This window comes from Harpegnathos saltator, unplaced genomic scaffold (assembly GCF_003227715.2).
Source record: "Harpegnathos saltator strain DR-91 unplaced genomic scaffold, Hsal_v8.6 scaffold228, whole genome shotgun sequence".
NCBI lineage: Eukaryota > Metazoa > Arthropoda > Insecta > Hymenoptera > Formicidae > Harpegnathos > Harpegnathos saltator.
The window spans coordinates 382,107-406,885 of NW_020230015.1; the positions used below are offsets into that span (position 1 = coordinate 382,107).

At 39.7% G+C, this 24,779-nt stretch overlaps 1 protein-coding gene across 2 annotated transcripts in view; it reads right to left on the minus strand.

Moving 5' to 3' along the window:
- Positions 1-24,779, minus strand: part of m (zona pellucida domain-containing protein miniature) — a 64,646-nt gene that overhangs the window by 17,261 nt on the left and 22,606 nt on the right. The window contains exon 1 of one of the 2 annotated variants that reach the window (XM_025298626.1): positions 11,921-11,962. In XM_025298626.1, coding sequence (XP_025154411.1) covers positions 11,921-11,962 — 42 coding nt within the window. Of the gene's footprint in view, positions 1-11,920; positions 12,001-24,779 lie in introns of those variants that run through there. The other variant, XM_011144276.3, reaches the window with a different exon arrangement.

Here is a 24,779-nt window from a genome sequence, read left to right on the forward strand (position 1 = left end):
GCTTTCAAAGTTTTCACAAAGTACGGTAAGAATGAAATTATATATTGCTCTAATCAAGAAATGGCAGAAATGCATTTCATGTATAGCCGTGCACTAGAAGTAAGTGAATCACTTGTTTTAGTTAAAATAAATAACTGCTCATAACTTCGACAATATTAATATTTCGACTCGTGTTTATTAGAACTCTTTTTTTCAATTTTGTAAGTACTATCTGCCTTTAATGCCTTTAAAACCTTGTTTTTGAACATTCTGTATATGTATATACAGGATGTCCGGGATCTTTTAGAAACGAAAAATTGTAAAGATTAATCAGATTAAACTGAGAAGAAAAGTCAAGTGATCATTTTGAAAAAAGTCCAATAGTTTATTAAGTTATTAATGATTAAAAATGACCATAATCTAGAAGCTCTTTTAATTGATAACTTGTGTACTAAAATTTGCGTACTTATTTGCAAAAGGGACTCTTTTGTTCAGAATAACCTAATTTACAATTATATGATGGCTATCGTGTCTAGCGATAGATATGAGTGTATTGAATTTTGAGCTCTGAATCCTGAATATGTCAATTAAAATAAAAGGATCTATAAATGTGGTCATTTTCATTCATTAATAAGTTAATAACTATTGCGATTTTTGCAAAATGGTACTTTCTTCTCAGTTTGATTCTCAGTTTGATCTGATTAATCTTCACAATTTTTCGTTTTCAACAAATCTCGGACACCCTGTATATGTATATATAGAATTCTTCTTATAAATATAATTATAAAATGCACTATTATACAATATATATATATATATATATATATATATCGTCATATTATCATACACCATACATGTAATATCCATCAAACATAAAGTGTAATATCGTATTATCTGTCCTTAAAGTTCTGAATCCTTTTTCTTTAAACATCCTGAAACCGAGACACGTCGGCAGACTGTTCAGAATTTCGGTGTGAAAACTTTTCAATTAATCATTGTAATCGTTTGTACTAAAAAAGATAGAGATAATCTTTCTTCAGTTTTGTGTGCCATGTACGATTTTGCAAACCGTGTATTTTTTCCTATAATAATCGAAATACAAAGAGAGTAAATCACAGTAAACTACACATGCCAGTGAAGTCTGAGAAATACTTCGTCGTTTAAAAATCATTTTGTAATGATACGGTTTATTATTATTGCTTCAAAAAGAAAAACAACGCAAAGGCGATTGCTAGAATACAGCGACATTATTTCTTTTTTATTGACATTAATGTAACTCACTATGATTCTCTCTCCCTCTCAGGTTAAGCTATCGACCTGAAATTTTTGACATCATGCTAGATTATATTGATCTGTCATAGCGAGTCGACATGCCTGGCCTCAAACACGCGCAGTAGTTTGCACTAATGTAATCTCATCTGCGGACGAAAATTGCCATCATTACGCAAAATGTTTCATCACACAACTGCACGGGGAACTTTATTCCGACAATAATAACGTCACTTAAGTTTATTCATTCGCGACGGAGAATGTTAACGCGGAAATTTCGGAACGCTGGAGGATACACTCGGCTGCTCTCAGAAGAGAAGACTATTCTCTCTTTCTTAAATGCAATATATTTCTCTGATCTCAGTGAAATTCAGGGGAAGCTACGCTCTAGAAGGAACGTCTCGCGATTTCGTTCTCGCGCTGTGCCACCTTCACGATAAATACAGGAACGAAGTGTTTCGCGAAAACATACCTCAGATTCCCTTCTACCCATTCGCGAGCTCGAGGCGGATCACCGGCGAGCGTGATCGCCGATAATTAATTGAAGCGGCCATAAATGCTGATCGCTATTTTCACGCGGCACCGTCACGTCGCGTCGCGTCGCGCGCGTCGCGTCACAGCGAATTACTCCGGGAAATAAGCAGTCGAGTCGTAATGCGTAATTGAAACATCCGTCCTTAATACCCCGCGTCGGGAATCATTAGCTGTAAATCAACTTTATTACCGTATATTCGCATCGAGTACCCTTTTTTGCGCGGAGCGTGTCCACGGGCGAGAGGAGGAGCGGCTGACGGAGAGGCAAAGGGGGAGGGAAAGAGGGGGAGAGAGAGAGGGGGAGAGAGAGAGAGAGAGAGAGAGAGGGAGAGAGGTTTTCTCTCCATAGGGGTACATGGGCTGTAATGAAAACTTAAGTGCCGGTGCGTTTTCGCTCTGCCCGGCCATTAGAGAGCCGGGATAATCCATACGATTTAGCGATAAATAGCCCCTCACGCTCAATCGGAAACTGACGATCTCGCGCTCGCGTACAGCTCCCGCCGCCGCCTCTGGCCGCTAATGCCGGCGTGCTCGGCGGGGTAATCGCGGCACGAGCCGCACGACGAGAGCCAGGACCGTCTGAACGATCGCGCGACGCGTCTGTCTGTCCGTCTGTCCGTCTGTCGGAAATTAATCAATAACACACGCACGCACACACACACACGCACACACACATGCTGAGCGCGCGACGGCTTCCACATCGGCGCTCGAATCCTCATGCTGAAACTTCCTGCATCGAAGTGTGCCTGCAGCCGGTCGGCTGTAAGCGCGGATCCGAACGCTGTTAGAACTCGCAGTCGCGTGAGCGCGATGCTCAGCCTGTGATTACAGAAGCAACGACGACGGCGACGACAACGACGACGAGTGTCGCGCAAGGTGTTTTCGCGCTGTTCCGCTTGTCCCGCTTGACTGGTTCTTATCGCGCTGCTTATCTCCGGCGGTATCGCCGCGGCTTGATTATGTTAATTAAATTTATCATCACTTCCCTGTATGTTTATTACGTTAATAACACGGCGCTGCGATCGTTCATTACGATGATGCGAGCCGCTAATAGCCACACGCAGTGCGACACGCATCCACGTCTGGGAATGTTCTTCGTTTTTGATTTCGCAGTCGACCTACATTTGCTAGCAACTTTATCAATCGATGTGCTAAGATTGTATCCTTTATAAGCGGTTCGTGTGGCGCTCATCTCTCTCTCTCTCTCTCTCTCCGTCATGTAGAATGAAATGTGAAAAAGAAAGGTTTAGACAAAACAATATCTCGTTGAAAATGATTGTATAAAATTATATATAAGTTATACAGGGTGTTGAAAAAAGAGGTTCAGGACTTTAAGGGTAAAATAGTATTCACAAAACGAAAAAAAAAGTCCTGATAAATATAGGTCAAAAAATTAATAATATCAAAGTTATGAGCAATTATTTATTTTAATTAAAGCAAATGACTTCTGGTGCTTTTGTATTCTCTGATGTAATTCGTTTACATGTTATTTATCGGTAAAGAAAACACTATATTTTAAAAAGATTCTTTTCTGAAAAAGAAGTTTCTTGCTCGGAATGTAAACAAACATCTATTTTCTTCCTATTTATACATACGTTTCACCAAGCAAACGTTAGTAACATATCATTCGTGAAAAGTAAATAGTTACGGAAAGCTTTCACAAAATTTTCACAATACGATAAGAACGACATCTTATTCTAAGTATTATTCTAAGTGAATGACTTGCTTTAATTAAAATAAATAACTATTCATAACTCCGATTGTTGATTTTTCGACTCATGTTTATTAAAACATTTTTTTTCCATTTTTGGGTACTATCTGCCTTTAATGACTTGCAATCATTTTTTTAAACATTTTGTATATGTATATACAAAGCATCCGAGATCTTTTGGAAACAAAAAATTGTGAAGATTAATCAGATTGAATTGAAAAGAAAAGTCAAATGATCTTGCAAAATGATTTTGCAAAAATCGCAATAATTATTAAGTTATTAATTATTGAGACGTCTAGAAGCTCTTTTAATTGATAACTTGCAAATTTGTGTACTTATTTGCAAAATATTAAAGGATTTTTTTGTTTAGAATAACTTAATCTACAATTATATGACGACTATTATGCCTAGTAACAGGTTCAAGATTCAGGGTTCAAAGTTCAATATACTCACATCTATCGCTAGACACAGTAGCCGTCATATAATTGTAGATTAGGTCATTCTGAACAAAAAAGTCCTTTATAATTTTGCAAATTTTCAAGTTATCAATTAAAAGAGCCTCTAAATGCGGTCATTTTTAATCATTTCCAATTCTCAACTTTAATAACTTAATAACTATTGTGATTTTTGCAAAATGGCACATGACTTTCCTTTCCAATTTGATCTGATTGATCTTCACAATTTTTCGCTTCCAAAAGATTCCGGACACTCTGTATATACGTATATATGTATACAGAATTCTTTTCATAATTATATAAGATGTATTATTATTTATACGTACTATTATTGTATGTACTATTATTTATATATACTATTATTATACAATATCAAGTTATACTGTTATATACCATATGTATAATATGATCTATTAAACATAAAGTGTAATATCTTAAATGTTGTAAAAAACGAAAAAAGAGGATTGACTTTTATATTTCTGTCTGAAATACGTCGCGAATATGTAAACACTAAAAAGGTGCGCATCTACTGGATGGTTGAAGGATTCGTAAAGTTTATGTCGCGACCATCACGCGAGTCTATTCGGGGAGGATGCACCGAGCTCTCGAAGTCATATGTTGCCGTGTGAGATGAAATGGGAGAGACACGCAAGCGAAGAGAGCGTGTGTGGCAAATATCGTCGGGGGATAAGCAACAACGCGCCGCGGGCGGGTAATCGCGTATCGCGAAGCAGCCGATAACCGCCGAGCGCTGAGAGCGGCGTGTCGGGCGTGTCTGTTTTGAGCGTTTTCTTAAAACTAGAGGGAATGTTCTACACGCACGCTGTATATTAGCGTCCGCGTCGGCTGTATAAAATCCGTGGCGACGGCGTAGTACGTAGGACACACGAGCGCGCTCGCGCGCTCGTACACGCGCGGTATGCGAACGCGGCATCGTTGGAGCAAGACAAGGTGTTCCCTATGTATTCCGCGCTCGCGCAACGCTCGCGCCGTAACGGGAGAGGCGTCTTTACCGCTGCATTAACGGTCGCCGTTTTTCGCGCAAGTGAAAACACGTTTCTACGCTCTTACAATCGCACTGTTAAATGACAACGTTTCATTAGAAATGATTACGCACCTGGCGGACGCGCGCGGCGCGTACTCTTTTTGCCGAGCCGCGGCGAAGCGGCATCGCCGCGAGTATCGATACCGCCGATCGTTGACTCGACTCTACCCCTCGCGATCCCGATGCCCGCCGAGGTGTCGAGATTGCCATTTCGGCGTTTAATCGCGACGACGTATGTTTCCACACGTGTTCCTACGTACATATACTATCATAAATTCCGCAAATAACTAAGTAAATAAATGTTTTCATAAAAACTTTTTGAAAAATTTCGAAGTTGAAATTTTAAGAACTTGCTAAAATTAATTAAAAAAAAAAAAAACCCCGTAGTGTTTAAGGAAAGGGTTCAGGCTTTAAGGGCAGATGCTACTTACAAAATGGAGGAGAAAATAATATTCTAATAAATATGAGTCGAAGCATTAACAATGTAGGAGTTATGAACAATTATTTATTTTCATTAAAGCAAATGACTTCTGATGCTTTTGTCTAATGTAATTCTCTAATGTAATTTGTTCACGTCATTTATCGGTGAAGAGATACTTTAAGGAAATCCTTCGAAAAAAGCATGGGTCAGAAAATTAATATTGTCGGAGTTACGAACAATAGTTTATTTTGATTTTGAAGCAAATGAGACTCACTCGCTTCCGGTGCTCTTGTGTATTCTTTCATGTAATTTGCCTGTGTCACTTGTTTAACTTCATTTAATTTGTCCATGTCACTTGCTTTAATTAAAATAAATAATTGTTCTCAACTCCGGCAATATTCATTTTTCGTTTATTAAAACCTTTTTCCTCCATTTTGTGAGTACTATCTGTTCTTAAAGTTCCTTTTTTTAAAAACATCCTGTATAATGTAGATATTGCTTTGAAATAATTCGTCAACGTTTCGAAGAAGCGAAATAGAGCTTTGTTGGTCGAAATTTGTTGCTGCAGCGATATGATAAAAACAAACTCACACTGTTGAGTAACAATTAATTCAATACATAGTATATTTGCTCTATCTATAAATGTAATTTAAAATGTCGTTAAAAAAGTTTCTATTACCGATTATTTTTCGCGTCGCATCGACAACGATGAAAGTCCGTTCAAAATGGAGCCGAGTCACATTATGTCCAATTTGAATGTAAACTGGAATTGAAAAATAAATTTCCAAATATACGTCGATTTTAGGAAAGAATTACTACGTAGAATTTTATAACCAAGAAACAAATTGATGTTCCGCCTTAATTTATTATTTTCCCGCCTTAGATATGCTGTTTATATCTCAGGAACTGAAATCTGCTGTTAAAACATTTATCACGTTTCCCGGCAAAATTTATCGTGCATTTCTCAGCGAGATAAATTCCACCAACAGAGCATTATTCTCGGCGCCGCCATAGGAAACACGCTAAAACTCGAAAGATTTATATGAAAATGAAACTGTAATACTCTCTGCTGCGTTTATTTCTTTCACACTCCACTGAAGCACCCCCGTTCGCGACTTTTTATACCAGCTCCTCCCTTGCCGATCTCGATTGGCATCGACGCAGCCCTCGACGTGATTTAATCTCTCCCTCGGTGCAGGGACGCTCCATAAAAAGTCCCCTGCAAATGTGACACTCGCATCGCACTCGCGTGGAAGGTAGCGATCGCAACGAAAAAGGACGGGGTTTACGGCTTCTCGGGGCTTCTCGTTACGACCTCGTATGTATCGGCATTCCGCCTGTTATTCGAACGTGAGGCATATCGGTAGGTGAGTTTCCCATCGTGCGCGCGCGCGCGCGCGGCACCGGTGGCGTTCGAATGCTAATGCCCGTCCGCGGGTAGTCGATTGTACTTCTCTCTCTCTCGTGACACGCGGAAATAGCCGCCTCGGTGTGCGGCCGCGGCGTCCTCGCGTGTGCCGATCCGCAGACGGAGGATCGGGGCCGGCACGAATAGACGAGAGAAGCCTACGACGACCGATTTCACTGACCTTCCTTAACCTTCTGCGGAGAGACCCTTATTATACTCGTATAACCGCCGAGAGAGAGAGAGAGAGAGAGAGAATCCGCGTTAAGCTTATTACTTAAGCCGTCGCGTTCCGAAGCCTCGAAAAACTCGGCTCGACAATGAGTCGCGGCCGAGTATCGGCCGCTGCGAACGTTGACGTTGCGACACGACAAGCCAATTCATACAGCGTTTATAGTTTGATCTTGTAAGGGTGCTTCTTCAGCGCTCTGTCCGATATTTTGAGAGACGATTTTTCAGGCTACTTTGTGAGGAGAAATTCATATATGAGCACTTATATGGTCTTATTTCAGAGATGCAGGATGAACGTTTTATAAAATTATCGCTTCCCTTAACAGTTACTAAGCGAGAGGTTTTTCAAATTGGATTCAGTAAATAAGCAGGATATTACTTTCATTTTTGCTTATAATCGTCGTTTTTGGTACAAAGTTAATAGCGTAGAAAATTAAAGACCTGAATGGTACATAGATGCTGGAAGGGCCGATGGATCGGTTATATAAAATGTTAAGAGAGGAAATTAATCTGTCAGTAAATGCACGTACTTGATCTTATTCTAGCTAGCTAACCTACCATTGTAGATCATAATGGTTCAGTTTTTCACATATAAAGCAAAATGCGATATAGGGTGTCCTATTTTAAATGAGCCAGATCAAAATCTCGAAAAATATGAAAGATACTAAGAAGCGTTTTGGAAAAGTTTCAAGGGGGGTGGGGACATAAAACAATTATATCATTTTGTTTACAGACGGCGCCACTTTCGAGATATTCACTGGTCATTACTTTTCTTAAATGGAAATCCCAATTTTTTATTATATCATCTCTTTCTACTAATTAATTTCAACAACTTTTGTTTGAAACATTTTTTTATTCGCCTAATATTTTTTGACATATTTAAAGAAAACTTGGTAACTTTTTCAATATTCAATTTACAATATCTCGTTAACTAATTGTCGGATGAAAAAGTGGTACAAAACTTGTTTATTCTATTTAAGATTTAAGTCTTAAGAATATATTGTTACAAGTGCTCTCACTTTTGTTAACTTATCGACCTTTGGACATTTCAAAATCATCAAATTAACAAAAATCAGTATTTATATATATATATATAAATGAGAGTACTTTGTGCGATCGTTATGTATCAAAGGAATCGTTTCTTGTATAAGATAAATAAATATTATGATTTCTAGTTAGAGCAATGTAAGTGTTACATGACACATGTCGTACATAACAGTTACATTGCTGAGTAAGGACTTATAATATTGACGAAGTGTTAGCGCTAGTTGACGTCAGTCTACATTGTGGTCATGATAGATTAGGTACCTAGAATAAGATAGAAGACGTGCTTTTACCGGCAGATTAATTTCGTCTCAACATTTTATACAACCGATTTTATCGACCCTTATAGAAGCATCCACGTACTATCTAAACCCCTAGCTGGAAGTAGACCGCGTATATATTACCAAAAACCATGTATCTTTCTACAGTAATACATAACCTCTCACCCTACGCTCGTAGATCACGCGCGCGCCTCTACCGAAGGGTTAAAGTATAAGATCAGTCTATAGAGCGCCGCCCGCAAAGTCGACTTTCCAGCTTCTTCCACAGACCAAGCCCGCCGTCTACGTTCTACACCGGCGGAAAATTATGACAAAACTTCGCAGACGGACATGACATCACATGACATGAATCCCGATGTCGCGAGCAAGGTCGCGGAAATGGGTTTCCCGCCGTCCCACATAGAGGACAGGATTCTCGCGGTGAGGAAGGAACGACGGTGGCGAGGAGGTGGCGAGGACACGTGAGGAGGAGACGACGGCGACGGCGACGTAGACGGGACGGGAAAGGGGGCCTTGAGACGCGGTTAACGGTACCTAGAGTAGGCACGAATATCCGCTTGCAAGCTGTCGCGGCTCCCGCCGCGTCATCGCATTGTCATCCCGGTGGAATCGCGAATTCCCACCGGTGGGCCGGAGTGTCACCACTGTGAGAAGAGAGGGAGAGAGAGAGAGAGAGAGAGAGAGGGGGAAGAGCAACAACGGGGCCTCTCGATGTCGCGCGCGGCTCGCAAAAGGCCCCCGGAACGGTGTCCCGGTTGTATTAGGCGGTCAAATGACTATTATGTGAAGTGTCGGGCTGGGTCTCGCGCGTGAAAGAGAGAAAGAGACACCGTTATTCATTAATTATAGGATATCTACCGGGCGGTCGCGCCATTGGCCAAACACACTTGAAATTGCGGCCCATTATCGGAATCGACGGCGGCCAGTCGATCGGCGCTCGATGCACGGCTCTAGGGCCTAATTGACCGACAAACGAAACCGCTAGAAGAAGAAGAAGACGCGCTATGAAACGCAAGTCACGAATCCCGTGTGTGAGTTCCCGTGGCCGGGCTGCGCTGTGCTAGTCGATACGCCGATGTCCTCTCTCTCCTCCTCTCTTTCTCTTTCCCGCGGTGTCGCCAGGCTCGTTCGTTCGTTCGTTCGTTCGTTCGTTCGTTCGTTCGTCGCTCGGCCAACGCGATTATTAAGACGGCAAATATCTGACGGTTTCATCTGCCGACGTAGGTAGCGTTCCTCTGCCTCGCCGATGAACGTTTCTAACCGAGTCCAAACGAGGCGATATGGATGTGGCGCGCGCATGCGCTCAAAGCGCTGCGCTTTAATTATTTACTGTTAACCTCCAGCGGAACAATATGAGGAGAGACATTCGTGAAGATTCTTTAACTGATCAAAGTATATTAATTCTTTGGGGCATAAGACAAAACAGTGTCTGGTTGCACAGGAATTTTAATTAAGAAAAATACACTGAGAAAAAATTGTATTAAAATTAAACAAATTTTTGTTCGAATACGACTGTGAATATATTTCTTTAAATTAAGCGATTATTTTCTAAAATTCAAGGAAAAAAGTTTATATTCAGAACCTTTGTATTTCATTTTAGAAATTAGTCGTTTAATTTGAGTAAATTTATTCACAATCGTATTCGAACAAAGATTTGTTTAATTTTAATACAATTTTTTTTCACTGTATATAATAAGTAGGTTTGTTTCGTTTATAAACTATGCATTATGAGCCTCTGTGCCTCGAGTTGTTGTCTTAAGTGGGATGGAAAACATCCCAGTGTGTATACAGTACTGAAAAGGCGGGACACTTTTTATCCCGCTATGCCTCAACAAGTTAAACGTTACACTCGATTTGCAAGTCAGCCGCGTCGATCTTCGCGAACAGGCAGTAGGAGACATGCGATCGATAGGGGATCGGACTGCAGGTTGACTCAGGGGGTGTGTCGACTATATGCTGGTTTATGCGGCCATTGTGAGGGAAACAGTGGGAAAGCAGTCGCAAAATCGTCCTTTTAGGTACTTCTCCGCGAATACCACTGAAAATTGAGAAAGTTACTGCGGTTGAAAAAGAGAAAAGTCTGATTTACGAACAGCCGAGTGAATTGTTGGACATCATATAATTTCGGAAACAAATGAATTTGAGTGACGTATCGTTAGCTGGAAGGGGATTTCTTGCGCTTCTATAATGCACTATGTTGCGTGATAAAAGCAATTTTTATTTTACAAGATGATTGAGAAATCGAACATATGGATTGATGAAGGGAGTAACTTACATTTATCTGAAAATTCGTACATGATTTGGTTAATTCGTTTTGATGATGAACACATAGTATATAATATATAATGTATAATGTATAATGTATAATATATATATATATAGTGTGTAATGTATAATATATAGTGTATAGTATATAGTGTATAGTGTATAATATATAGTGCATAGTATATAATATACGATATATTATATAGTATAGTATATAGTATGCCGTATATTATATAATATATAGTATATAATATATCGTATATAGTATATAAATTACCACAGCATTAAAAATGACAAATCAATACTTTGGACTTGAGGAATCAAGCTATATTGTTGCAAACGAGAAATAAAAGTCGCTATGTCTCGATCATCGAAAGTTCGCCTTTGCTCTCGTACTTCTTCCGCGATGAAAAGGCAAACAGTAAAATTCATTTACTAGAAAATATTGGGTTGGCAACTAAGTGATTGCGGATTTTGTCGACAGATGGATTTTACACTTTCTTTTGTTTCGTTAATGTGTTCAAAGTACCTAACCTATATTTTTTTCTTATTGTTTGGACTTCTACCTTTCATTTAGTACAAAAATTATATCGATTAGTTCTTTAGTTTTGTTTTTATCCCAATTAAAAAATGGAAGAGCAAGACGTGCACTTCAGACATATTTTATTGTATTATTTCCGAAAAGGCAAGAACGCATCGCAAGCACACAAGAAGTTATGTGCCGTATATGGGAATGAAGCCTTGAAAGAAAGGCAGTGTCAAAATTGGTTTGCCAGATTTCGTTCTGGTGATTTTTCATTGAAAAATGCTCAACGATCTGGCCGTCCAGTTGAAGTCGATGAGACCCATATCAAGGCCACATATCGATTCAGATCGTCATAGCACAACACGTGATATTGCAGAGAAGCTCAATGTATCGCATACATGCATTGAAAAAAATGTAAAATAGCAAATTAAAAATTTTGAATTTTCATTCTTATTTAAAATCCGCAATCACTTAGTTGCCAACCCAATAATTCTAAACGACAGAAAGTTTCTCAAGGACTTCTTACGCTCGGTACGCAAGTAATTTTTAATACAGAAGAGAGCATGCACTTTTCATCGGATCGTTCCCGGCATAAGAGCAAAAGAAGGTCTTTCCCAGGGTTTTTATCAAATCAACGAGATTAGTTGAGTGAGCAGTTCTAACACGCAAATTCGGAAAAGTCTGCCAACTCGGCCCGGGCCTGCTATGTTCGTTCGTACATCTGTCGCCAGTCGTCACCGTGTGACTGACTTACCATGTAGATCAGCATACGTAGCAACTTCCACACCCCTGGCATCCTGGAGGTCCCAGCCTCTCACGACGAAACACGCTGCTCTGCAAAGACAAACGTTGACCCCGCCATTAGTTCGCGTTAATTTCAGCGCCAGCTGTGCGCGCGCTCGCTCGCGCTCGCTCGCGCTGTGCTACGCGGCCGAAGCCGGATCTATTTTAATTTATCCGACCATCATGGTCTAGCGAGCAAATTAACCGGCCGCCGTCCGTACCAAGTTGCGCTTCGAGTCCCAAGGAGGTCTCGAGCGCAAAATTGATTTGCCGGGAGAAATCATGGTTACGGAGTTTCGAGTATGCGCGCGGGTTTACGGGCCGGCCGCGGCCGCGAAATCAGGATACGCGGCGCGCCGCGGCGCGAAATTGCCGAGAGATAGTATAACAGTTTCCTGTCAAAAATTGGAGCACAGACGATGGAGATATACCACGCGCATGACTATACGTCTATACGCCGCCGGAGAACAGAACGGTCATAAGTAGATTACGTATAGTATAGCTCGCCCGCTTCTCAGAGCGGCTCGGACATTTTCTTTTTCTCCTTTTCGGGGAATGCAGTCGGGAACGCAGCAGAGACAGAGAGGGGGAGATGTCGAATAAGAGAATTTGACTTGTAATTTCCCAGAAGCGAAACTTCTCTCATCTCGGTCATCGGCTGCGTTGCGGGCCGCACCGCCATGCGAGAAAAGTGCTCAAACCGTTTCCAAACGATTTTCAAACAGAAGCTCTGTATGTGTATACGTGTGTTAAGACGAAATGCTGATCTTTCTTCGTAAACTTTACGTCACGTTGACTGCGCAGAATTACAAATATTTTTACACAACGAAAGGAGGTCAATGAACTCGATTGCTCAATATACGGCGAGGACGACGACAAATTTGAAAAGTTACATTCCGAGCTGCCACGGTTAGCGTAAATATTGATGCAAAAATAATATAAAAGTTCCGCAGCACTTGTATATATCGACCGCGTATTTGCTTCGTTCAGCGAAACTTCAAAGAACATTGCTGTACCTTTACAGCTGAAGTTGGAGAGGCTGAAAAATATACGGAAAGTTCGCAGAAGAAGTTCTATATTTGCATACTTACGTTTTCTGCTAAGCATTGTAAAATAAAATATGTTTATACAAGGTCTATATATACCAAGTGTCTCCAAACGGTTTGGAGACTTTTCGTTGCACGAAGTTTGGCAAGTAGCCGAATGGTTCGATCAGAGAAGGCCCTTGGTTATCAAAATTCCCAGAATTAAAAATTCCCTGTCACTGGACATTTGTTACGTCCCCACTTGCGTTGGAAAAAGTGCCCAAAAAGCCGTTTCAAAAGCCATTGTATTGTAAACAGAACGGTTGTCCATATTTGTTGTGCAACTTTCGGAACAGATCCGCCTGGAAACAAATTCTCCCACTGACCAAAACGAAGCCGAACGTTCCGAAACTCATCGAAAAAAAAAAAAAAGAAAAAAAAGAAAAAATAGAAAAAGGAAAGGAAAAAATAGCCACCTTTTGCTCACGATTGTATGAGAAAGCCGAGAAGAGCGTGTTAGTGCTTATCTGATGTGGCGTTCTGACGATCGCCTCCACGCTATCGACTTTTCTGAGTTCGTCATTCATTTCTGCAACCCCTTAATACTTGCAGGCGATAGCAGTAAAATAACACGCCGGCTTTGGCACGCGTAGCGCCACGCATTCATGTTTGTTATCGCTTGAAATTAGCCCCGTGCCCCGAGATAGCCCCGAGATTAGCCGCGACGGAATCTCTTAACGCGCGGACGGATATTGATAGTTGTAACGGTACGTCTCCGTAAAGATGGCCTAATCCTAACGTATAGCCCGTGTAATCGACCCGGAGATGACGGATGCAATGAATGTCTAACAGCGCGACGCTTAATGCGATTCACGCGCATCGTCCATTTGCGCCGCGCAGGATCGGCACCGATATGGCGGTAATTATTGCCGCGGACGAGATCGCGCGAAAGTCGAAAGCCGAACGTTACTCTATCATCGTGTGCATTTTTTGTTTCGTTAAAAATGTTAACGACCCCGGCGTTCTCTCCCCTCCTCTCTCTCTTTCTCTCTCTCTCTCTCTCTCTCTCTCTCTCTCTCTCCCTCTCTCTTTCTTTCGAGAACGCAGATGTAACAACCGTAGCGACGGTATCCACGTCGCAATTCACGTAAATTAATACTGATGTTCCCGCGCTTTCTCACGCGCGCGAATGTCTCTGCCGTCGGGATATTCGCCGCAACAATTCGCGTTTCGTCGCGAATTTGTTTTTTTTTTGGTGCTTTGTGCGCAACACTGAGAATCTCATTCACTCGAAGGTCTCTTCCTGTGAGATTTAATTTTGACTTTGTCTAATGAACTAAATAAACTATTAAACTGAAAACTAAAATGATCGAACTATTCGAATCGATCAAATTATTCTGACTAAAATGAACGAAAAACGAACTAAATGAACTAAATAAACTAAAATATAATTTTAACTATTATTTTAGCTTTAATCGCTGCGAGGCATCAGCGATACAGTCGCTGTAGCTGCTTCAGTTGTGTTCGATATAAAAAATCATCGAACGAGTACTTTTCTTGCGTATATGAATTTATATGAGAGTAAAGCGCATATTTCAAATGAAAATGCCCCGAGTCGGAATTTTGACTTTACAGTAACCATGATTCTATCAAACTTGAAAATAGTTGGAAAAATAGTTATTTGTGTCGACATTAAAATTAAGTTAGAATATTAATTTAGAACACATCTAAGATTTGCTTAATAGCTTAATATCGTTCAATCAGTCTAGCAGTATTTAACATTTATTTTTTATTATTGGGTGTGTGAATATGACTCCGCCCTTTCCCAACAGATGTTGCTTTTAGTATTGTTAACGTTTACTAATAACTGGCAACACTTGTATTCGATAGTACTTTATGTCAACTTTCAAACGTACTACGTGAAATTTGGTAAGCAACAAGTGTTTTACCTTACTTGAAAATGTCGGTTTTCGTTTCAAACAAACATCATTTGCGGGAAGTATTATTACGCTATTTTATTGCGAAGAAAAGTGCAGCGGAAACTTATCATTTGCTTGTGGAGATTTACGGCGATCATGCTCCATCTAATACAACTTGTAAGGAATGGTTTCGACGATTTCAAAATAATGATTTTGGAACTGAGGACAGAGAACATGGGAAACCGCCAGAAAAATTTGAAGATGCTGAATTGGAAGCATTATTGACAGAGGATTGTAGCCAAACTATTAAAGGAGAAGTTTACCGACGACAATTAATGCGTTTGAAGCGAGCCATAGAAGAAAAACGGCCAGAATGGGTGAATAGGCACAGCAAATTAATTCTTCAGCATGATAATGCCAAACCGCATGCCGCAGAAGTCGTGAAAAGATATTTAGATGGATAGGACTAGGAAGTGCTACTCCATCCGCCATATTCGCCAGACATAGATCCTTCAGATTACTACTTATTCCGGACAATGCAGTCAGATCTTACGGGAGAACGGTTCACTTTATACGAAAGTATCAAAATTTGGCTTGATAATTGGATCAGCTCAAAAGACCAGGACTTCTTCAGGCAAGGAATACATAAATTACCTGAAAGATGGGCAAAGGTTGTAGCTGCAGATGGAGCATACTTTCAATAAACTTTTCTTTAATTTTCTAAATAAGCAAATGTGTTTTATTTTAACAAAAAAGGGCGGAGTCATATTCACACACCCAATACAATAAGCAATATATTACATAATTCTTGAACAAGTGCTTCTTTTTAAACTTTAACATGGAAGAAACGGCAATAAATAAATATTTATAATGTCATAGTGGAAAAATAGCTTCTGCACGAAGAGAGAATTTTATAATAAAAATAACTATAGAACTCTTTGGAACGAAGAAACATGTCAACATTTCGCCTGAATTGTCTTCTCGTTTCATACGTGCTATTTATCGGTTAGTAGAAAGTTGGAATGTATTGCCCAAAAGTTGATAATTTTAAGTTTATCAAGTTCTAAAGATTCATTAATTTTTAAATTCTGACAGAAATAATAACCATCGCTGCACATTATTAAAAAACACGACAAAACAAGAAAGTTAATGACGGAAGTATCCGCGGAAAGGAAAGTGTGTCGCGATCCGTCATCTTTTGTCGCCCTTCGTGTCATTCTCTGACTCCGTAATTTCTCGTGATTTTATTAGTTTTCTTCCCCTGGATGTTTCCGTCGTTGGCAACCGGGGGTGTTAACAAAGCAGCAAAAGAATCTCCGCAAAAGGTGCCTGTTTTTCAGTCCCCGATTTTTAAATTAAATTTTATGCGAAATGACAGCTCATGATAAGACATTAATCACAAAAAAGTTTTATATTGTGCATACGATTGGTTTCAGAGATATAGAGGGTCAAAGTGCTTACTACCTATTAAGGAAGTTTGACACTAATAACGTTTTATTGTAGGAATTTTTGCGAAATTCAGTATCTATGGATTCTTTGAGTTGCTTATTACGAATTCGATGTCAGATTTAAAAAATTCAAGATGGCAGATGTAATATAGCGGACACAAATAGTGAATTATTTATTTTTATTAGAACTGTTATGTTGTGGTTTTTTCGGCTAGCTGATTGCGAATTTTCTATCAGATTTACATTTACCTTCAGTGTAGGCAAGATGAAAAAGTTATCTAGCCAATGAAGGCGAGATAAGCTTCTAAATATAACAAATAAAACTTTCACGTTATCTTTTATGTGTCATGTAACGTATAAATTTGAATTTGATATTTTTTTTATGAAAAAACAATAAAAAGAATACTTTTCCCACTCAAAAATTGTCGTTGAAAAAATTACTTTCGAAAACCTAATAGAAAATTCGCAATCAGCTAGCCAGAAAAACCACAACATAACAGTTCCAATAAAAGTAAGTGATTGTTTCATTATGTGTGTCCGCCATGTTGCACCTGCCATCTTGAATTTTTTAAAATCTGACATCAGATTCATAATCAGCAACTGAAAGAACCCACAGATACCGAATTTTGCAAAAATTCGTGCGATAAAGCGTTATTAATGTCCATACTTTCTTAGTAGATAGTGACCACTTTGACCCTCTACATCCTTGAAACTAATCGTATACTCAACGTAAAACTTTTCTGCAATTAATGTCTCATCATGAACTATGTTTTGACATAAAATTCGATTCCAAAATCGAGGACCGAAAAACAGGCAAAAAATCGACCCTTTTTGCGAAGGTTCTTTCGACTCGCTCACGTCGACAATGTGACGAGCATCGCGCGGATGGACCTCTGAATCAAGCTAATATTAATGGCGGCTGCCTAGTCGCTCGATCTGGAGCAGCTCGCGTAAAAGGGACGCTGTTATAACGGTGCGTCAGCATAAAGACGCACGGACGCATAGTACGCGTAATTGATCCGCGGATGACAGATGCGAGGCATGCGGCGTGCGGCGAATGCGTACTCATTGTCGGGAGTAGAATCGCGGTGCGTCGCCGTGTAATCACAGTCACGATATTGCAATGGGCATAAAGATAACCCGCAGTTACGAGCGGGGAAATATCGATGTCGCGTATATACAGCGAAACGGCGACGGCGATCCCTTGTTTCACACGTTGTTCGGCCGTTTACACGTGAGCGTGTTAATCGCCGCGGCCGCGACGGTTTTCACCGACGCAGAAAACAGCAGCGCGCGCGCTTGCGACTCCGACTGGCTCTCGTTACCGCCGCCGACAAAAGAAAGGAACTCGTCGATTCAGGAACTCTCGCCGCAGGCGAATTCTACGATAGCGCATCTCCGAGGGCGTGCCTCGGAGTTTTATTAACCGAGGTTTTAGTGGCTCAACGGTCGTGCGTTACAATGTGTGTGTGTGTGTGTGTGTGCAGTGTGTGTCGCGTTCACGAGCGATATCGACTCGCTCGTATGTCATCCTCGTTTATGCGAACGATATCGCGCCGTAAAAAGATCAGTCGAACATCGTGTCTTCCTTTTCCGTTCTACTTGACAGTTCGTTGTATTCGCGAGCGAACGAGCGGCCGAGAAACCGCCGATGAGTCCGTAAGAGAATAAAGTTGATAAGATCCAATATGGCTGCCATGTAGGGGTAAATTAGTGTAAGTCTGAATAAATGTAGATCGAACAAAGGATCGAACGATACAAAGGATTTTCTTTTCAGATCGTTAATTGCGAATTTCATGTTAGATTTACGAAATTCATTCGATTAGTTTGTTTATAAAAAAGAATCTAGCGTGTGTGCGAAAAGCTCTGGAAAAACATGCTATATTATATTTTGACGCGCGAGAAATATTCAGTAAAATTTTTTCAGCCTCCGATCTTAAATACTTTTCAAAAAATTAAATCCTTTTTTTAAATCGCTTATCTTCAACTTTATTTGTTTACACTTGTTGACGTTGCCGCTCACGCCGGTGCTCTTTCGGCGTTCCGGTGACTCCAAAGCAGGATCTACGATAGAAGTTGTAAGGTCTTGGGAAAATTGACCAATCACGATTGACTATTCTTCCAGGATAACAATCGACTGTGATTCGTCAATTTTCTTACGGCCTCACAACTTCGGACTTTACGACTTCTATAGAGTAGAGCCCGCTTAATAACGCGCGCGTGTGCGGAATTACGACCAGTCCGGCCAGTAGTTTCATTTGCAACAATGCGGCGCGAAGCGATCCGGATCGTCCGGTCGAAATGGGACGAAGGCTAAAGATTATCGTGGACCGGTTGATCGGCGGTACGCGCGCGTGCGCTCGTGTTCCAGTGATATTTATCGCCGCGGCGCCTGGCGTGGAGAAAGAGCGAGTATATGGCTTATTAAACGCACTAACGACGAGACTCGTTAATAACAAACCAACTGTTTACACAATTAATATCGTGATGATCGCCACGTTGTTTTGCGTCGATTGTACGAAAGCTTCATTGATGACTGAATTATTGAGGATACGGTGAGCACGAATACACGTGAGATTCAAGGCGCGCGTATCTTTCATCTCGACTTTTCGAGTGCAATCGATTGTATTTCGCGCGTAACTTAACGTAACTTGACCCTTTGTGCGGCACGCTTTTTCTACCTGACGGATTTCTGTGAAATCTTTTTGTGTTTTCTGGATCGCCGAATTTAATTTTAAATACTTACCAACAAATTAAATTAAAAAATATTGCTTCTCTCAATTTTTTTTTATAAATAACTGAAAATGAGCAATCGGATATAAAAATCACGGGAAACGTGTAAATTAAGTATTAATATATAAAAAATTATGTGAGATCATATTTATTTTCATCGAACAGTAAACAATGCACCGTAATAATGAAGGAGAAAAAAAATGAAAGGGAAAAAGTTAGTAAGTGTACTTATCGTTGCTACACAAAGGGTTAACAACTTAACGGGAAAGCTTGATTGATGATTGAATTAACAAAAATGCAATTGCACATCTGACTCTTATCTTCCTTGAATTGTCAACGAAAAAACAGACGGGTCTAATTAAAAGACTCATATACCTTGCGCTTCATTTCATCGGCCGCACAGCCGAGTGACTCTTAAATGAAATTATACAGGAAAATTTCTGAATTATGAAAAACTACCTGAAAAGAATAAGAGCCAAACGGAGAAACTCGGTTGTAACGAGGAGGTTTCGGATTGTTTTCAATTATCTCAACTGAGCTGAACGGTCAGACGATTTTGTCCGGCCGCGGCAACCGAGACAAGTCATTTCTCGCCAGTGAATTTTCGTCTGAACAGTCCTTTTCTTCCATGTAATTATGCTTTGTGTGTAATTCAGTGAGACAAGGTAGTGTCATAGTTAACGATGATCGATGACCATTGCAGTGTCCAACGTGTTGATACGTTGCCTGCCGCGTTGATTCGCGTTGAATATGCGGAAGCTTGACTGACGTGCGAATTGTCAAAGACGAAACAGGTAGTTTCACTTCGGAATTTATACAGTTTGATAGGCATCGCTTCACAGGGCGCTCCGAGGCGTCCTAGTTAGATAATGACGTTATCAAATTCCGTATAGAAAAAACGCCTCGGATCACTTGCAACATTAAACGAATCGCGCTCAACGGGACGCGATCAGTATCATAGTTAACGGTGAACAATGGCCGTCGCGGTGCTCAACGTGTCAACGTTCGACCAGAAGTAGTTTGATACATTCAAAGTTTCGAAACTTCGACGGAGAATTCGACGTTCGAGCTTGGAGTTGGAGTAATTCGACCTCGAAGTCTTGAATCTTTCAGCTCCATTCCGAGATTCGAAATATCGAAGCTCTTAATGGGATCAATTTTAGGAAGTGCGACAAAGTCCTGCGCATCTCTGTGCGGCTATTTGAATATTCACACTTTAGAATGTTATCCGAATTTTTAGTGATATACATGATTTTATATAATGCCTCGAAGCCTCGGAGGGCCGAAGCGTCGGATAACTTTTATTAAACTCATCGACTTTGGACATTTCAAAATCATCAAATTAATAAAAATCAAGGCGCTGTTGTAACAATATATTTTTGAGACCAAATAGAGTAGAAAAAAGTCTAGTACTATTTTTCCCTCCGACAAATGGTTAGCGAGATATCGTAAGCGAAATATTGAAAGTTACCAAGCTTCCCTTAAATATGTCAAAAAATATTAGGCAAATAAAAAAATGTTTCAGGTAAAAGTTGTTAAAATTAATCGGTAGAAAAAGAAAATATAATAAAAAATTCGGGTTTCTATTTAAGAAAAGTAATGATCAGTGAATATCTCGAAAGTGGCGCCATCTGTGAATAAACTGATATGATTGTTTTATGCCCTCCTTTAAACCCATACAACTTTTGTCTGAAACATTTGTTTCAACAATCAAAAATAAGAAAGTTATTGGGATGGGTAACACACTTAAAATGACTCACCCTGTATACTCAATATATTTTACTTTAAAGGTAAAAAGTGCAACCTAATTCAACGAAAAAAATCTATGTTACTCTCTTTCTCTCTCTTTTGTTTAAGTTATTCTTTTAAATCTAAAATATTCCAAGAAACCTTTATTCGACCGTTGCGTTTTGTGAACACTGCTAACTTGAGTTATTTTCGAGCACGAGACGCAAATTCGTCTCATTGGATAGATATTATCTTTAAATAATATAAGGTTATTTTCGGTTTATAAGGAAACTTTATGTATTTTGCAGCAAAGAAATCCTACATAACCGTTCACTGAACATTCAGTGAACTCTTGAATTTAATTGGTGCAAAACTTTAAGGAGTTTGAGAAAGATTTGAAAGTATCAGGAGAATTTGAATTACATTCAATATCCAAAGGGAAAATTAACACACTTTCCAGGGATTTTAATTATAATGATATTTTTTTGAAGAGTAATGAGATTCTTTCCAGTTGAACTTTCTGTACTAGTTCTGTACTAGTTCAAAAAGTGTACACTTAAGCGTCCTTTCTAGCAAACGTGATTTTTTTATTCTATATAGTCTCAAGAATATATATTGTTACAATAGTGTCCTAACTTATTGACTTTTGGAAATTTCAAAATCATCAAATTAATAAAAGTCAGGGCACTATTGTAACAATATATTCTTGAGACCAAATAGAACAAAAAAGTCTAGTACTATTTTCTCTTCCGACAAACAGTTAGCGAGATATCGTAAGTCAAATATTGAAAAAGTTACGAAGTTTTTCTTAAATATCGAAAAAAATTTTAGGCAAATAAAAAATGTTTCAGACAAAAGTCGTTCAAATTAATTTATAGAAAAAGAGGATATAATAAGAAATTGAGGTTTTAAGAAAAGTAATGATCAATGAATATTTCGAAAGTGGCGCCATCTGTAAACAAACTGATATGAAGTTGCTTCGTGTTCTCTTTTGAACCATACGACTTCAGTCTGAAACATTTTTCGATTTAACATCGCAATGTTTCTAAGATATTTAACCCTTTCACTATTAGTGGGAAGTTCCCACCTATTCTTGATTCAATTTTGCGTTGTAAATCACATAATTTTGAAGAACTAATCGGGGATTTGAGTTTTCCAGATAACTGAATAGTTGTTCAACATACTCCAATAGGTTTTTATACCCAATTATTCATTTGTGATTATTTATAACAAATCGAAGCTGAAAAGGAATGTTTTTTTAGGGAAAAATCGATTCCTCGGAGAGTATTGAATGTGGAGGTCTGAAATTTTCACCAAATATTTTTCTGATGTTGTACAAAAACATATTTTTTCAGTATTTTTTGCAGTTTAGATTTTTTTTATAAGCAAATATTTCTACAAAAACAGCCGAAACTTGATTCTTTTGGACTTTTTAGCTCTATTTTCCTAGTTTTTTCATCCTGTATCTCCATCTTATCCATACTATCAATATTATTTTACTCAAAAATGAATGTTTAATCTCTAGTAAGCATAAATATGCAGTATTGAACATTTTCTCACATAAATTTTTTCCAGCTCGATCGAGTTCCATCATCTAAAATCATATTCTTATTACGACCTGGTCATTATTTAATAATAATTGGAATTTTCATTAATTTTGTACATTATGATCGTCATATTGAGCTCGCCATTTGAATTTTGCAAATCTGACTTTAGATTCGTAATCAGCGACCGAAAAAACGTAGGACTACCAAATATTTTAATAATTTTCTCAAGGGAAGTTAATTCAGCAGTGAAAGGGTTAAGTGGATCTTTTAAAATGGTACACCCCATTAATTCATAGACCTACTTTCAAGAGCAGCGCGATGTACCTCGCTCCGTTTACCTCCACTCGCGATTGGTTGCCGCGAAGTTTCAGCACGCACGCACGCGCCGCCGCGGCGAAATTCCGCGGGACATTGGCCGAGCGTGAGAGTATTTAAATTGCGATGCGATTTCTTTGTCTCGACACGCTCGCGTTTCGATCGCGTAGTCAAGGCTGCGTTCGGCCGGAATGCGACAGAGAGAGAGAGAGAGTGAGAGAGAGAGAGAGAGAGAGAGAGAGAGAGAGAGAGAGAGAGAGAGAGTGAGAGAGAGAGAGAGAGAGAGAGAGAGACAGAGAGAGAGAGAGAGCAAGCCCAATACCGATTTCAAGGCTGTTCGCGGATCGTTAGCCGCGCCGGCCGTTTTTGCCAGATTAAACGCATCGCTGCGCCAATGTTCCCGGTTGCCGTTGTTGACAGCGATACTTTAGACCGCGTGATTATCGAACGGACGACGAAGACGACGACGTGGTATCAGCCGATATACCAGCGGAACACACCGCGGCGGCGTTCGTATAACACCTCACGCGGCCGTGATTACCCACGTAACAAACTGTACGCCGTTGTTTTTTGCCGAGCACGAGGCGTCGTTCCGGCAGGATAAATTAGCGAGAACCGCCGGATCTCGCCAACGATTCCTCCTTTTTTCAGCCGTTTTCAACGAGGACGAATGGACGTTTTTGCGGACGAAACGGTCATCGTTTTGCCGCGTCTGCCTCTGACGAGAGAAATATGATTTCATGCGCGTGGATTAAGTGACGGGGAATTCGTTCCGCGAGCGGTTTTTGCTCGCGAGAGCCGATAGACGCGGAGCAGGGGGAAGTGTACTCGCAATTCCTCGGTTCTTTCCTGAAGCCGCTCGAGAGAGAGAGAGAAAGAGAGAGCGCGGTATTAACGCGATTCTCCATTATCAGCGCGTTAATGATACATGCACGTGTGCATGGGGATTAGCGGCGTTTAACCCTTTAACGCTCGACTTTTTCATAAGTGTTTTAAGAATAAAATTGGAGTTTTTTTGAACTGAGACTATAAGTAACGATAACCAAAAAAAAAATATCAAAATTTTATATCTACGAGAAACTATCTTTCCAGAGCAGAAACTACTCCCAGAAGCGAAAAATACGCCTGATCGGTTACATTTTTTTTTAGTTTTAATAATTTTATATCATACCTAATGATTGGAAAGATTCCTCGAAACATAAAACATAAAACTCATATTCAGAACTTGATCTTTATTTACCTGGCATGGAATTACATAAAGCATCGAGAGATGCAGAGGGGAATTTTACAGGTTTTGCGAATTATTTTTGTCCTGCTTTGCTTCCCTTTCGAGCTGCACAATTGACAACGTCTTTTATTGTTTTCCTTAACAGGCATGTGTTGTTGTAACAAGTAGATCCTAAAAGCATATACGAAATGAGCAACCTATACAGAGAAAAATGAAGGGTAATCTATACGACATAACTCTGACAGTCAATTTGACATTTTTGAGCTGAAACTTTACTATATTTGTGAGTGAAGTTTATCATTCAGAGCGTCAAGCTTACTATTTCAGAAGAATATCTTATAGATCACCATTTAGACAGTCAATCGTCCCTTCATTTTTCGCTGCATAAAAAACTGTACGTCACCAGGTTTCACGAAAATAGGTTGATTTCTTGATTTTCGTGTCCACCATATTGGATTCGCCATTTTTAATTTCCGTATTCTTCTAATTTCACATTTTGCATCTGAGAAAGCTTCCAAATGTATGTAAATTATAACAGATACCAATCTATTCATTTATAGTGCACTTCTGGATGTCAGTAACAATGTTAACTATGCCTACTTGGAATTTGACAAAACATGTTATCATTAAAACTGAGCTAAAAACAGACTAAACCGAATCTACATATATTATATACCATTTTTTAGAAGAAGAATTCACCTTTACAGTGGTGCAAAGAAAACGAAAATATCTCCTTTTCTGACTAAGTTATGGATTCTTAAATGCGTCTCTGGTAACTATAGTTACCAGGCGTTAAAGGGTTAAAAAGAATTTCGCTCATAACCTGCGTCCATGTCGACGATATCCTGGAGAAAGAGAAAAAGAAAGAGAGAAGGGTTAAGAGGGGG